General features: G+C 39.8%; 1 protein-coding gene across 2 annotated transcripts in view; it reads right to left on the bottom strand.

The window, feature by feature from the left end:
* mcm3ap (minichromosome maintenance complex component 3 associated protein) overlaps window positions 1–17,111 on the bottom strand; it is a 57,811-nt gene that overhangs the window by 21,745 nt on the left and 18,955 nt on the right. For both annotated transcript variants that reach the window (XM_034186846.1, XM_034186845.1), the window contains exons 7-18: window positions 13,189–13,328; window positions 11,503–11,700; window positions 7,180–7,448; window positions 6,525–6,687; window positions 6,217–6,374; window positions 4,498–4,718; window positions 3,901–4,160; window positions 2,732–2,832; window positions 2,305–2,436; window positions 1,716–1,829; window positions 1,221–1,343; window positions 873–1,070 (exon numbers count right to left, since the gene is read on the bottom strand). In XM_034186846.1, the coding sequence (XP_034042737.1) occupies window positions 873–1,070; window positions 1,221–1,343; window positions 1,716–1,829; window positions 2,305–2,436; window positions 2,732–2,832; window positions 3,901–4,160; window positions 4,498–4,718; window positions 6,217–6,374; window positions 6,525–6,687; window positions 7,180–7,448; window positions 11,503–11,700; window positions 13,189–13,328 (2,077 nt within the window). The remainder of the gene's footprint in view (window positions 1–872; window positions 1,071–1,220; window positions 1,344–1,715; window positions 1,830–2,304; window positions 2,437–2,731; window positions 2,833–3,900; window positions 4,161–4,497; window positions 4,719–6,216; window positions 6,375–6,524; window positions 6,688–7,179; window positions 7,449–11,502; window positions 11,701–13,188; window positions 13,329–17,111) is intronic.

The following is a 17,111-nucleotide window of genomic DNA, read 5'->3' as shown; positions in this document are numbered from 1 at the left end:
AGGTCTGGGCTCTGGCTAGGCAACTCAAAGACATTCACAGAGTTGTGCTGAAGCCACTCCTTTGATATCTTGGCTGTGTGCTTAGGGTCATTGTCCTGCTGAAAGATAAACCGTCACCCCAGTCTGAGGTCAAGAGCACTCCGGAGCAGGTTTTCATCCAGAATGTCTCTGTACATTGCTGCACTCATCTTTCTTTTTTTCACATTGTCATTATGGGGTATTGTGTGTAGAATTTTGAAGAAAAAAAAAGTATTTAATCCATTTTGGAATAAGGCTGTAACATAAAATTTGGAAAAAGTGAACCGCTGTGAATACTTTCTGGATGCAACGTAGCTACAAATCATCTTTCAATCTACTGGAGTAGTACAATTACATTTTTTTCATGGCTACCAAAGAAAACCACTGAGGAGGAGAACTTGGCAAACTCTGGACAGGAAATGGTGAATCGCTGGACAACTACGGGCGTGTTACATGGCTGTCTGCGGTGGGAAAGGTGCATGTAAGGACCATTTAAAAAAAAAAAAAAAAATCAGGATTCAGTCCCACTTGTTTGCTTGAAGGTCACATGGATGGAGTAAGATTTGTTCAGATTCATGGAAAACATCCTGCTCATGAAGTAGCGGTATGCAACCCTGCCAAGCATTTGTCTGACTGACTACTCTTTTTCTTATTCTTTGGCCAAAATCTATCATTGCAGAAAAGTGAGAAAACTGTTGTCCATAACACACACACACACACACACACACACACACACACACACACACACACACACACACACACACACACACACACACACACACACACACACACACACACACACACACACAGTCTAATAGGCTATTATTTTATACGTAGACTGGAGAGAGTGATACCTAGTACTGGACACAGTTAGGATGCCAGCATTTCCCATGTTGACCAGACCGCGAGCCAGATCTGCTTTGGAGGTCTGTGACGGGGCACTGGGACACAGAGCTTTCAGTTTGAAGCGGGGGTCAACGTAGCACGGAGCTGCAGGGAATCCTCTCATCTGTCTCTTGAGCTGCCTCCGCAATGCGACCACTTCACGCCACCTGGTGGGACACATTAGGCTTTACAAGCAGATTCTACTGGGGTTAGAATGACATACTGGATCACATGACTGTGGGTGACTTTGTCAACAAGCTGCAAAATTTAGTTATTTCCGAACCTGTTTTATGGTTGTCTAAGTAGTATTCTGATACCTTTTGATGTACTTGTGGATACGTCTCAGCTGCACCTCCAGGATTTCTTCAACCAATAAGGTGATATCCGTGTCCAAAGTCTCCTCAATCAGACTGATGCAGAACTGCTGATTCACCGCTTCCCTAAAAAATACAAAACAGAAATGTAAATGACATGTTAAACTCAGGATTTAGTAGTCAAAACGTGTGCGTCACCCTAAAAAGCACCATTATCACTTTATTCATATTGTAGTTTTAATGTGTTGCCCAACAGTAGCATGTTTTTTTTTTTTTATACTGTTACTTCAAGTTTAATTAGTTTTCTTTTAAAGGCCTTCCGGCTTTAGAAAGTAATACTGTTTCTATTAGTCTCCTCCTGATGTTGTGAGTGCTGCACTGAAAACATCTGATAACTTACCAATAATGTGTGTGTGTGTTTTTTAAAGGTCAGTTAAAACAACAAGAGGAAAAGTCAAACATGATTCAGACTTCATACGTTCAGTTTCAAAGTCTTACTTGATCTCAGAGATGGCGACCTCTTGAACAATCTCTCCAGATACTTCACTGAGAATCTCGCTGCAGAGTGAGAAGCTGAACTTTGTCAGGAAGGCCAAGTGTTTCTTCCTTCTCCTGATGCAAACAATGAAAATGAAAAATGAAGGCCGAGTGAGCAGCAACGGTTACGGGTCATTGGTGATCCCTAATAAAATGGCTGAGCTCTTGTCCATCTGATGTAGACACTAAAACCTCTTAATAATGCCTGATGTTCACCTCTTCTTCCCCCACTCCCCCCAACACACACACACACAAACACACAAAATTGTGTGTGCCTGCGTTCTCAGCCTCAGCTAACCACTGTAGGCAGTAACATACAGTATGTGAAAGTGCAGCTCAGAGTGTAAAGAGTTCTCAGTCTGTTCATTTTAGCTCTCCTGTTCCTCAGTGTTTGGTGTAAACATTAGCAATCTCCATTTTCCCTGTTATTTTAATGTGGTTGAAGACCATCACTTGACCACAAACTCAGCAAACTCACTTATGGTAAATCACCTTCTTTACCAACGATGCAGCAAAAAGAATTTTGTCTGACAGCTGTCATTAGACCAACCTCTCTTCTTCAAGCTTGCGTTTCTCTTCAGCAACACGTTCCTCTTCCAGCTGGATCTCGGTGGACATGACCTCTTGTATCATATCTCCCAACACCTCACTCAGCACAGACTCCACCTGGTCGCTGCTCTCACTGAAAAATCAAAAGGTATGATGTTCAATTTTAAGATTACAGAGAAAAACCAAATGAAGGGCTCTTGCCTGAAAGGTTACATTTAATTTCTGTTAAATAAACATTTTTTGTCTGGGAGCGCTGTGGCTGTGCAGATCATTTGGTTTTTCTCTTTGATATTTTTTGGTCCTGCACACCTTTTTATGTGCTTTGGATGTGCTTGTCTTTATTCCATTTTTAAGATTACAACATGAAGTTTAATTTACAACAAACCATATAGATGCCAATTAAAGTGTTGCGGATTGTAAAAACTTACACAAGCGCTATTGTGGCATAGCTGGCACCCATGTGGGCAATCTCACTCACTGCAGACTCAACCACCTCTGTCATTATACTATCCACCTCAGCCTCAATGTCCTGCAGAAGAAAGCAAACAACATAACTGCTCCTTTCCACTAAAAGCCAGTAATCTGCTGATAATACTCCAATGTGGGATTACACGCAGAACATAACACTGAAAAATGGGAACCGCTGCCTGTATGAGCTCCTTTAATGAACTGCAAGGTGGTCTATTCTGAATGGATTTTCAAAATAAGCATGTGATAGACACATGCTTATGACTTCAACATGAGTAGAATAAATGGTACAAGTCTGAGGATTTGGCAAAGTTCAAAAATAATGAAGCCAAAGTGTGACATAACCATCAAAATTTAAAAGTGGTCTTTTTTGTGAAATGTTATCATTTTAGGTATGGTTATATATCAGAGTTTCAATATTTCTATTGGTCTTGGTTCAGTCACTGCTAGCAATTATCAGTGCATATATACTATAATGTGCTAGAGCGTAACACTTGCAACAACAGTTGGAGGGATCTTCTTTAGTCTGCAGAAGCCTGAAACAAAGAAATTCTGTCCATTAGTTCCTGGTATTATTGAACAAGTAATATAATTATTCTATTGAAGCAGAGTAGGAGATATAGCTAAGGTTTTGACACAAATAAATCAAGGACTTATTCTCAGCGTTACGCTTGCAACAGTTTGACCTTGCTTTAGAAACATGATGTTTTTTCTAGAAAATGACATTTCTACCTTTACAAAAATGTATTACTGTGTGTTAGTATGACGCACAAACAAACTGACAAAATACAGGATTATATCTTTAACATTCAATTTTAAATGATAATGCTAAATATCAATGGCACACAAAATTGATGAAAAAAAGCACTATTTTTGGGGTAAATTTCGTGCATATCTCTGGAACCGTGTGGACTTTTTCCATGAAATTTTCAGTACCTGTCAAAGAGACTATAGGCAACTCACAGATAAATCTGGATGGTGCTAAATAAAATAATGGCTTGTTCATGACAAATGCAATGCAAACCAGCAGTTAGGCTTCATTATGTTTGAACTCGGCCATAAACATGTATACAGTACATTATAGAGCATCCAGTGCTGATTTTGTGACAAATAAAAATATCAAGCACACCTCATTGTTGTAAACGGGTTGAGGTTTGGGTGATGGTGGTTTGACAGGCTGTGCAATGGGCTGGAACAGCTGCTGAGTGCCGGCTGGGGGGGCTGGGCTGTGGTACGGCCCTCTGGTTTCCCCGGTCTCGTCAGTAGCTGCTTTTACAGGTTCCACCACAGGCTCAGGCTGCTCAAACAGCCCGGGCTGTGACGGCAGGTTGGCTTGTTTGAGCTGCATCTGAGACTCAGCCTTAGCTGGAGCCTTATCCTCCGTCTTGACTGTAATAGCAAAGAAATTGAAGGAACATAATGCTGAATTACACAGGAAATGATGATATTTATAATTCACTTTGTGACTAGACAGATTCACCATAGACACTTTTAAAATTGTAAAAGTTAAAACTGTTGATTGAAGATTAAGAATAGGTATCTACTATGAAAATGTGTTTCCCGTCATTTTTGGAGGAAACTTGAGAACATGGCTTTTTTTTTTTTTTTAGTATCTCACTACTTTGTTTCGGACAGCCAAAATGAGTATTTTCTGCAGGTTGCATGCATACAGTTAAAGAAATAATGTGTCTGATCTGATAATAAGTCAGAGATTTGGCACAAATACCTCTTTGTCTTAGAGAGGGCTCAGCCTGTAAGCTCTCTCCACGATACTTGTTCTGTGAGTCAAAGCTGCAGACAGGTGTGTGCTGGGGCACATTTGGAAGGGAGCCTCCATTTACTACCTCTCCAATCAATATAGTTTTCTTTCTCATGATGACCTCTGACTTCTTCTGGGACAGAGGCAGATCTGGCTCCTGGTAGACCGTCCTGCTGAGTTCTACCATGCTGCAAACAAATTGGAAATATATATATTTTTTTTTTAAACCATGCCTTTTCACTATCCTTTTCCTAGACACAGCGAGACTACAGACAGGTCGTGTGAGCACTGTGCAGAATCTCTTAATTTGTCCCAGTAAATACTGGTAATCATTGGGAATGTGTTCTGCTGCCTGCTCTGTTCAATGCTAACATGGACTTGGTCATGGGTAGGGTTGTGGGAAACAGGGACTTAGGTAGCTATGTTGGCAAGGAAAAGGTTCACTGAACTTGATTTCACAAAAGCTGCTGGGGAGAAGGCACTTCTCATCCCACTATCAAAAAGAAAGAGTGATGTGCCAGAAAAAGTGCAAACAAGGATTATTATGACCAGGATTCATTCAGTTACATGCCACTCAGCTACTGGAGCAGCCTAGCTTCACACCAAAGAAGCGAATCACAAATCACATTTTCAGGACATCCCGGCGCAGCATTGGAATTATTTTCTTTTAAAAAATGAATACTTTATGTTCTGTGGCATTCTTATGTGGTTATGCTCAACACTAAGGCCCCCAGGAACTAGCTGCAGCAGCAGATAGATGGCTACTTCCAAGAAGAAGGGATGCATCTGTTATTTACTTCTCCTAGCCTGTTGCCCGTGGGGATCCACAGGCTCCAGATTGGGCAGTGTTTATAAAATAAATAGCTGACATTTTTCAAAGGTGGTAATAAATTATAGAAAGTTTCTATAATGAGTCCAAAATGCTTTTAGAACCATAGACCTCAATAGTTTTTAGAAGAACTCAAACCTTTTATTTCCTGTTACTTACTGAATTTTATGTTAATTTACTATTTTAATGTATTTCTAAATTGTTTAGGATCTTGTAATCATATACATACTATTATTATTATTATTATATTTTATTTTTACTTGTATTTCTCTTTTTTTATTTTTTTTAAATGGACCACAATGAACTTCCAGTGTTTTCAATTTCTTGTGTCATCCATGAATTTTTAACATATTTACAATTATATTATTTATTATTTATTTATTTTTAAACACCCACAAACAGAGATGGTGGCAAAAGAAATCAAAAGCACAACATTTCTCACTCATGGTAACGGCAACATGACATTTAACTAAACTGACTAAACCAATTGAACTACAAAAACACAATAAATCAATAACACTAACAACACTGTTAAACTAACATGAACCACAATACCAATTAAAACCCCCCAAACCCCATAATGCATTTCAGCACAATATCCAATATCACTGTTGTTGGCTAATAATGCTAATTTCTCCAAAAATATTAGTCCTATCAACTTTCCATTTTCGCAGCATTCACCTCACCCTTGACCCAAAACACATAAACAAACCAAACAGCAAATGTCAGCTCCCTCCAGTTTCGCTGTGATCAAAGCCCACCTATACAAACAGAGGCCACTTGGCTATTATAATTCAGATAACTGTATTACTGTATATATATATACTGCACCCAAGATCTCACCGACTGAGACTTACTCATCACTGACACTGAGGCCGTACTGCTGGATGAAGTCCATTGTCTCAGCAGCGTTGTCAAACATAAACATCCTCACAATGTCCTTTAGTGGAAATGCAGTCGACCGTGGACCCACAGTGTAAGCTACGTTCAGGATCTTCAAAGCTGTAGCTCTGACCTGCACGCACAAGTACATGTACATGTCCAATGAGAATAAAGCTGAGAATGTTCTAGTTCAAACTGAAAGTCTCATCTCTCATTTTTACCAAACATTACCAGTAAAATTCAGAAGAAAAACGCTCACTGACAAATGTGTAAATTGACTGACCTGATTAAAGTATCTGTGCAGGATGCAGCTGGACAGATAGGACGCTCTTTTCACCAGCTGGAAGAAGCACACAAAGTTGTTGCTGTTGACTGCAGAAAACGCCTGTACAGCAAACTTCACTTCTGGAGAGTTGCGGACGTCTTCACGGAACTGCTGCACCTCCCTAAACATACAGGAAGCATGAGAATACTTAGATGATAACAAATCAATGTATGTGTTAAGCCTGTTAAAATATATACTCTGACTCAAACCCTATCGTGTGATGGTGTAGTGTGTATCTGGCTCAACGTTGGGGTGTTTGAAAGAAACCGTGAGAAGACAGCAGACATGAAAAGTCTATCAAAAGTGCATTAAATTTCTATAAATTTTTAAATTTAGTTGTCAGGATCCTCTGTCACACCATCAACCTGCATGTTGTCCTTCAGCACATCCATAAACCTCTTCTTTGACCTCCCTCTTCTCCTGGTGGCTCCATCCTCAGCATCCTTCTCCGTATGGTTGTGAGACTTTAACATGAACCAGTGACTGGATGTTTATGGAACTATTTCTCTTTCGAGTATCTCAAACAAACAGTTACTAAGAAAAAGTCAGATGATGGGCATCACTTGGATTTTGGCGATATTGTGTGCGTGTGTGTGTATTGTCTTGGACAGACCTTAAGATGTCACCATCATTCAGTTTCAGCAGCACGCTGTACTGGCGGAACTCTGCCTCCTGTGGACAGTAGATGTGCTGTGCGGCCAGATCCTGGTACATTTCCTTCAGACTCTGCAAGCACTTTGTCATGTTCTCATTGTTGATTTTGGCGTCAAAAGATAACATTGGCTCTTCGCAGAGATGATGACCGCAATGAATATGGAATCGTGTGCACTTCTCAAATAGTGACACTGTGTGCGGGCAACACAGGTGCTGTTGGGTAATGTCCTGTGTGTACAATATAGAAACAGGTTGGGGATTTAATTTCAATAAACCAAGTCTTACAGTACAGAAAACTAAACCTGGCATTGGACACCGAGCAGAGGATGATGTAGGGTCAAAGGTCAACCATAACACTTCCACTGACCCATTTGGACATCTCCCAGGGTACCAATCAACTCTTAGCTGAAGATGCCAGTCAGCTGAAGCTGTGGATAAGCAATTACAGGGTCAACTGGCTTTCCAGGATTCACCTGTTGTGCCGGTGCGAGTCCCATACAGCAATAAACCAGGTCTCAGCTCAGCTTAGGTTAACCTACAACCTTAGCAGAATCCTGAATTTGACCTTTGACCACAGTGAAGGAGTGATCCCAGGTCAAGATTCAACAATAACAAACCAAATGACCTACTGGGACGATGTGGTGGCACCATTGAAGAGATGAGACCCACAGATGAACTCACCTTGAGCTTATACAGAATACAGAGATGTTCTTGTCAATATAATACACACAGATTTTAATTATTGTGAAGAAATATTCAACTGCCTTCAGGAAAAATTAATAGTTTTTTAATGTTATACTAAGGTTGACAAGTATTTAGACAGTGAAATGATTTTTGTAATTTTGCCTCTGTACACGACCACAACGGAACTGAAATTAACCAATTAAGATGTGTTTGATGTAGACTTTTAGTCTTACTTCAAGGAGGTTTAGCAAAAATATCACATTAAGTATTTTGGAATTACAGTTGCTTTGATACATAGTCCCACCATTTTCAGAGCCAATAAATAATTGGACCTCCATGCTTAATGCAATATAATTGTTCAACCCCTTGATGTAAAGCCAACAGTCTATGGACATGTTGTATTTTTAGCACTTCAGTTCATCCTCACTGTGGTGTTGTACAGAGTCAAATTACAAAAACGGTGTTACCATCCCAAGACTTATGAACTTGACTGTATCTCCTTAGCTATCAACATTTAATGAGCAAATACACTAAAAATTGGATTTTAATTTTTAAGATTTCAAAGCACGAGATAAATTGGTGGCACTGCTGTGACATGCAGCAGTTTTTCACTTTGCATATTGTTTATTTTCTTCTTTTATGATTTTGGAAGCATTGTAACTCTGTTATCTTGAGTCACTGGTTGAGGGTGTGTGTACACACACATTATATATATATATATATATATATATATATATATATATATACACACACACACAAACACACACACACACACACACACACAGTGGGGTAAAAAAGTATTTAGTCAGTTCCTGATTGTCCAAGTTCTCCTACTTAGAAAGATGAGAGAGGTCTGTAATTTTCATCATAGGTACACTTCAACTATGAGAGACAAAATGAGAAAAAAAAAAAATAATAAATCCAGGAAATCACTTTGTAGGATTTTTAAAGACTTTATTTGTAAATTATTATGGTGGAAAATAAGTATTTGGTCAATAACAAAAGTTCAACTCAATACTTTATAACATAATCTTCGTTGGCAATGACAGAGGTCAAACATCTTCACCAGGTTTGCACACACTGTAGCTGGTATTTTGGCCCATTCCTCCATGCAGATCTCTAGAGTAGTGATGTTTTGGGGCTGTCGCTGAGCAACATGGACTTTCAACTCCCTCAACAAATTTTCTATGGGGTTGAGGTCTGGAGACTGGCTTGGTCACTCCAGGACCTTGAAATGCTTTTTACGGAGCCACTCCTTCATTGCCTGAGCAGTGTGTTTGGGATCATTGTCATGCTGGAAGACCCACCCACGTTGCATCTTCAATGCTCTCACTGATGGAAGGAGGTTTTGGCTTAAAATCTCATGATACATGGCCCCGTTCATTCTTCCCTTAACACGGATCAGTCATCCTGTCCCCTTTGCAGAAAAACAGCCCCAAAGCATGATGTTTCCACCCCCATGCTTCACAGTAGATATGGTGTTCTTGGGATGCAACTCAGCATTCTTCTTCCTCCAAACATGGCAAGTTGTGTTTTTACCAAAAAGTTCTATTTTGGTTTCATCTGACGACATGATATTCTCACAATCCTATTCTGGATAATCCATATGCTCTCTGGCAAACTTCAGATGGGCCTGGACACATACTGTCTTAAGCAGGGGGACACGCCTGGCACTGCAGGATTTGAGTCCCTCTCTGCATAGTGTGTAGCCTTTGTTACTTTGGTCCCAGCTCTCTGCAGGGCATTCATCAGGTCCGTCCTTGTAGTTCTGGGATTTTTGCTCACTGATCTCATGATCATTTTGACCCCACGGGATGACATCTTGTGTGGAGCCCCAGATGGAGGGAGATTATCAATGGTCTTGTATGTCTTCCATTTTCTTACAATTGCTCCCACAGTTGATTTATTCACACCAACCTGCTTGACTATTGTAGATTCACTCTTCCCAGCCTGGTGCACATCTGTAATGTTCTTCCTGGTGTCCTTCGACAGCTCTTTGGTCTTGGCCATGGTTGAGTTTGGAGTCTGACTGTTTGAGGCTGTGGACAGGTGTCTTTTATACCGATAACGAGTTCAAACAGGTGTCATTAATACAGGTAACAGGTGGAGGACAGAAGAGCTTCTTAAAGAAGAAGTTACAGGTCTGTGAGAGCCAGAAATCTTGCTTGTTTGTTATTGACCAAATTCTTATTTTCCACCATAATTTACAAATAAATTCTTTAAAAATCCTACAATGTGATTTTCTGGATTTTTTTCTTATTTTGTCTCTCATATTTGAAGTGTACCTATGATGAAAATTACAGACCTCTCTCATCTTTCTAAATAGGAGAACGTGCACCACAAGCAGGGACTGACTAAGTACTTTTTTATCCCACTATGTGTGTGTGTGTGTGTATATATATATATATATATATATATATATATATATATATACATAAAATTAAGTAAAATAAATACATTTCACAGTATTTCTGTTACACATGCCAAAGACATCTCAAGCAAGCTGTATCAGGCCTAAGTGATGTTTCGAGAAGGATATCTGTGAAAACAAGTATAAAATACATAAGTGCACAGTACGGGTGTCAAAGTCCCACACCTCGTCCGCTTCGTGACACCTGGGTAATGGATCAAGTAGGGGATTGTCTGTTGGCGTGGAACACGGTAGGGACCTTGTGTGTCCAGCAGCCGCCTACAGTAAACATGTAGGTCCAAGAGGAACCCTGAACACAACACGGCTAACGGTGCTCTGGTGAAACAAGAAGTTCTCAATGGCGGATCAGGCAGACGAGGTGACAGCTTACAGCCTAACTCCGGTGAAGATGGATGAAGGCTGCAGCAGGTCCTCATACCCCCATCATGTGGGTTTTTTTCACCCATCGGACCAGGCTAAGGATCTGCCAAGGCCTGTGTGTTTGTCAGAGTGCAATGACATTCCCACGTTAAACAAGCCATGCACAGGGTCTCTACTTCAACCATGGATGTAGATTTTGTCCTCATCCACCATCCTGTTTGGGAATCGATCAAGAGACGATTTTCTTTGCCACTGAGGGATTACCACGACTGACTGAGTACAAATTTTAACACCGCCCCTGCAGCCTTGTTTTTCCAGTTGACATAATTAGTGAACATTTTATTATTACAAAATTTTCAAATGGTGACATACAGTAGGAACCTCTGCTGTAGTTCATATCAAATGACCCAAATACACTTCAGTGTGTTTGCTCATTAAGCTTTGATAACTAGGGAAAGTGAATTCATGACAAGACTAGTGTTTACCACAAAGACACAGGAGCACTGACAGGGATGATTTCACTGTCCAGCAAAATGATCAGCAAGATGACGACAACAGCCACAATGTTTGACCTTCTGGCAACTGCAGTATTTGCCTCAGTATTCACAATACCACTTTCAGATCCAGCAGCCCTTATTTTAATAAAATAATCAAATAAATAAATGGGATTTCACAAGATTAAATGTTACTCCAATAAAGTATACTACAATAAAAAGCTGAAGATACAAACATTTTGCTCTTACGTGTTCTTTCCTGTGACACAATTTGGACTTGCCCAGTACTACAGTATTCACTGAAGAGATTCACCTTGCGAATGCCTCGGGTCCTGTTCCAGACAAAGTCGTACCAATCCCTGTAGTTTTCATGGCCCCGATCCATGATCTGAGTCACCAAGTAGTCCATGGTCATAATGAGCACAGGCAGGGGGCGCAACTCATGGGGTAGGGGCTCCTCTTGGTCAGCTGATGAACGGCTGTATTCCTTGACAGCTGTTGCATGATCCACCTGGAGACAGGAGCAGACGCCAAAGATGTCAGAAACATCTTCCAAAGAAAAAAAAAAAAAAAAAAAAAAAGAGAATCAGCTACACTTGTAGTTACTGACTTTACCATTCTGGTTATACATCCAGTAGACCTTTAAAACAAACACAATGTGGTTACAAACTCTGACAAATTTACTAGTGTAGTCTTTTAGCTTTCATTCAAGGGGTTTAACAAAAAATATTACAACCATTTATTGGTTACAGCCATTTTCATGCAATCCTTCCATTTTCAAAGCCAATAAACCATTGGACAAACTGATTATTGTTATAAGAAATCATCACTTTTACAGCCAGTTTTCTTCATAGAGGTCAGGGGATGAACACACAAACATTTCCAAGTGACCATGTTTCTCTGGTTTCATTTACACTAGTCATGAAGTAAACAATAAGGTTCACAAGGCAGTTTTCAATAAAGCTGTCAAGACACCTGTGATAACTCTGAAGGTGTTAAGGGCTTCTGTAGGTGTGATGAGAGAAACTGTGCATTGTGCTGTAAAGGGCTGTAATTCCTCAATGGTTCATTCTATATTTTTTTTAAACCGATCCCAGCAGTCACTGGGTTAAAGGCGGGGTCCACTCTGGACAGGCCAACCAGCCCACTGCAGAGCCAGCACATACAGACCTCCTAACTCACACCTACGGACAATTTAAAGTGTCCAATTTGCATATCCTACATGTGTTTGTAAGTAGGAGGGAGCCATGCAAACACATGAAGAACATACAAAGTCCACACAGAAAGGACCAGGTTGGAAGTAAACCTGGGATATTCATGCTGCGAGACAACCGTGTTAACCACTCAGCCACTGTGCCGCCTTAGTGATGTACATCTATGAGAAAATTGTTCAGCAGTCACTGGACACATGCACAGATGTGCAGAGAAGATCCCAAAAACCAAAGCCGGAATTCTTCATCCTCTAAATGTTAACGGCTGCAAACTCCACAATAAGGCATTTATTATTCTTTACCAAACACCCATAAAGAGTACAGCATCCAACTGGGGGGTGGGGATCTTTAACGGTGGGGCACACACAGACAGCAGCAGAGCACAGTACATGCAACCTGACCCTGATTATATCACCGCAGTCAGACAGTGTGATTTTGATTGTGATGTGATTAATTGTGCACTCATAATTATTACTGTGTTTCTGCTGAACAGCAGAGTAAGACTGAGGCTCCTGACAGGATGACATATCGAAAATGCCAGGGTTCTTAACACAAGATGAAAAAAATATAAACCTGCACCAACTACACAGACTGCCTTCACAAGCAACATATTCACTTTCCCCAGCTCTATCTTTTTTTTTTTTTTTTTTAATGGATACGGTGTTGGAACACTGAAATATATGGTTCAGGTCAAAAGGCCACATTTTGAATCTTTAGGCCGCCGTTTCCCCATAAGTCAATGACTGGAAGAAGAAACTACGCTTGTCAAAGAGACATGTGGGACATACCGTTTCTGTATCAGCAAGGACCTCAAAGGCACTAAGCTGGTTCCGTGTCTCCCTCATGTACCTCTCCTTCTCTGGGCACATGTCAGGACAGGTGCCCACGAAAACCTTGGAGAGGATCAGCTCTGTCTGCTTGGGACGACCTGAGCCAACATAAGCACACGATAACAATCCGTCAGGTGCATCATACGGTACACATAAAACACCGCAGTACATCTAGCAGTTGATGCTCATTGAGGACAGCAACACACTGGTATGTGGCACCGTTGAATGTAATCTTGCGATTTTCTACTTAGGTCAGCAAAAAAAAAAAAAAAAAACCCTAAACCATAATTTGAGGCCATTTTAAACTCTAGACTGAGAAAGGTTAATTGAACAAATAAACTGAAAAGTATTTTAAATAACTGATTAATCTGCCAATGAACTTTGTCAAACTAACTGGCTCAAGTCTAAACACATTTAGTCAACAACAGTTTCTCAAAATTACAACTGGTGGTAGAGCTTCTAAAAACAAAAAAGCTAATACATGTTATAAATCATTTTAAACCATCTTAAATGCACTTAAAACCAGACCAGCAACAGCCAGTTACAACCAGATAAATAAGTTCACCCAATTTGCAACATTTCAGGCTTTGATTTAAATGTCGTTCTTCTGATTCAAAAACGAGATTCTTTCTGTGGCTGGATTCAAAAGTGCGCCAAGCCTGTTTGTAGCAATGCACGAGGCTGTAACGGGCTGCGTGAGTGGGCATCTACAGCAGTCTCTCTGCAAGGAGCAGCTGCATTCCACAACCTGAATGTTATTTTACTGCAAATGCATCAGAATTAACAGTTAACGATTTAAAATCAAGTCACAGTGACACAAAATCACGCAGTTCATCTGTGTGCTAAACCGTGGGAGCAGTCTGTATGGATCCCAAATCAACCGTGATTCATTAGATGACTGATATTGTGATTTCTATTGTTTTCAGGAAATGAGATTTTGGTCATATCACCCAGCCCTAAGATGGAGTAATATTTTAGTCTCTACAACTGATCGTTTAAGTAATTTCTAAAGTAAAAATGCCATTCATTCTCCGTTTCAAGCTTCTCCAATTTCAATTTCATTTTTCAATTTCAATTTATTAATTTATATAGCGTCAACTCACGACAAAGTCGCCCCAAGGTGCTTCACACAATTCACAACAACACAAATTAATCTAAAATCAAAATTAAAAGCAAGAAGAGCACAATAAAAAGATAAAACACAGAAGAATAAAAGGAAATTACAAAGTAAACACAAATTAAATTAATGATAAGACAGTCTAAAATTTAACATTAGATGCTTTTCCCTGATTACTATTACAACAATTAAATATCTATATACCAAAAGCCGAGTGGCCAATGTGTACGTGTGTGCCTGTGTATGGCTTCGATCACAGAGAAACTTTGGAGAGTTGACGTTTGCCGTTTGATGTGCTTATGTATTTTGGGTCAAGGATGAAGGCTGTGAAAACTTAAAGTTGATAGGTCTAATATTTTTAAAGAAATTAGGGATATTATGTAACAAAAGTATACAACAGACGTTGATATTACCATTAATCAGTCCCTGGCAACTACATGTGCTCTGAGCAAAGGAAATATCTCAACCTTGCCAGTTGTAAAACATGACATCAACTAAATGTGGCAACTAATAAATACAATTATTCACAAAACTTTTTCATTTTAATTTCCTGCACTTTCAGTGAAAATCATTTTAGAAACTTTACATAATTTATTGCCACCCTAAAAACACGACCCAATCTGAAGCCCATGGATTCCCACGGACAACATGGTGGTGTTTGGTTATGTGGCTAAACCCCCAACCTTTAACTTGTGCAAGGTATTAGCAAGATATGTACAAAGTTTTACATTTATACAGCAGGTTTTTGTCAAGATATGGCATGCACAAAGTTCCAAACAGTCTTGACCCTGGGTGGCTACAATTACAATAAAAACAAACAGAGCAAAAGTAAAACTTGTCTGAGGTCTCAGTGAGGTGATATTATATACCAATATTCACCTTGATATATAAAGTCTTTTTCCTCAACAGTGTGTAGAGATATACACACACACACAGAAAAAAAGTGACATGTTGACAAAATCAAATCAAATCAAATCAATTTTATTTATATAGCGCCAAATCACAACAAACAGTTGCCCCAAGGCGCTTTATATTGTAAGGCAAAAGCCATACAATAATTACAGAAAAACCCCAACGGTCAAAACGACCCCCTATGAGCAAGCACATGGCGACAGTGGGAAGGAAAAACTCCCTTTTAACAGGAAGAAACCTCCAGCAGAACCAGGCTCAGGAGGGGCAGTCTTCTGCTGGGACTGGTTGGGGCTGAGGGGAGAGAATCAGGAAAAAAGACATGCTGTGGAAGACAGCAGAGATCAATCACCAATGATTAAAAGCAGAGTGGTGAATACAGAGCAAAAAGAGGTGAATAAAAATAAACACTCAGTGCATCATGGGAACCCCCCAGCAGTCTAAGTCTATAGCAGTATAACTAAGGGATGGTTCAGGGTCACCTGATCCAGCCCTAACTATAAGTTTTTTCAAAAAGGAAAGTTTTAAGCTTAATCTTAAAAGTAGAGAGGGTGTCTGTCTCCCTAATCCGAATTGGGAGCTGGTTCCACAGGAGAGGAGCCTGAAAGCTGAAGGCTCTGCCTCCCATTCTACTCTTACAAACCCTAGGAACTACAAGTAAGCCTGCAGTCTGAGAGCGAAGCGCTCTATTGGGGTGATATGGTACTAAGAGGTCCCTAAGATAAGATGGGACCTGATTATTCAAAACCTTATAAGTAAGAAGAAGAATTTTAAATTCCATTCTGGAATTAACAGGGAGCCAATGAAGAGAGGCCAATATGGGTGAAATATGCTCTCTCCTTCTAGTCCCCATCAGTACTCTAGCTGCAGCATTTTGAATTAACTGAAGGCTTTTCAAGGAGGTTTTAGGACAACCTGATAATAATGAATTACAGTAGTCCAGCCTAGAAGAAATAAATGCATGAATTAGCTTTTCAGCATCACTCTGAGACAAGACCTTTCTAATTTTAGAGATATTGCGCAAATGCAAAAAAGCAATCCTACATATTTGCTTAATATGCACACTGAAGGACATATCCTGATCAAAAATGACTCCAAGATTTCTCACAGTATTACTGGAGGTCAGGGTAATGCCATCCAGAGTAAGGATCTGGTTAGACACCATGTTTCTAAGATTTGTGGGGCCAAGTACAATACCTTCAGTTTTATCTGAATTTAAGAGCAGGAAATTAGAGGTCATCCATGTCTTTATGTCTGTAAGACATTCCTGCAGTTTAACTAATTGGTTTGTGTCCTCTGGCTTCATGGATAGATAAAGCTGGGTATCATCTGCGTAACAATGAAAATTTAAGCAATGCTTTCTAATAACACTGCCTAAGGGAAGCATGTATAAAGTGAATAAAATTGGTCCTAGCACAGAACCTTGTGGAACTCCATAATTAACCTTAGTCTTAGATAACTATGATTCAAACCCCTGCAGTGCAGTGCCTTTAATACCTATGGCATGCTCTAACCTCTGTAATAAAATTTTATGGTCAACAGTATCAAAAGCAGCACTGAGGTCTAACAGAACAAGCACAGAGATGAGTCCACTGAGGCCATAAGAAGATCATTTGTAACCTTCACTAATGCTGTTTCTGTACTATGATGAATTCTAAAACCTGACAAACTCTTCAAATAGACCATTCCTCTGCAGATGATCAATTAGCTGTTTTACAACTACCCTTTCAAGAATTTTTGAGAGAAAAGGAAGGTTGGAGATTGGCCTATAATTAGCTAAGATAGCTGGGTCAAGTGATGGCTTTTAAAAGTAATGGTTTAATTACTGCCACCTTAAAATCCTGTGGTACATAGC

The sequence above is a fragment of the Thalassophryne amazonica genome, chromosome 14 (genome assembly GCF_902500255.1).
Source record: "Thalassophryne amazonica chromosome 14, fThaAma1.1, whole genome shotgun sequence".
NCBI classification, from domain to species: Eukaryota; Metazoa; Chordata; class Actinopteri; order Batrachoidiformes; family Batrachoididae; genus Thalassophryne; species Thalassophryne amazonica.
This window is presented reverse-complemented; position numbering and strand designations above follow the sequence as displayed.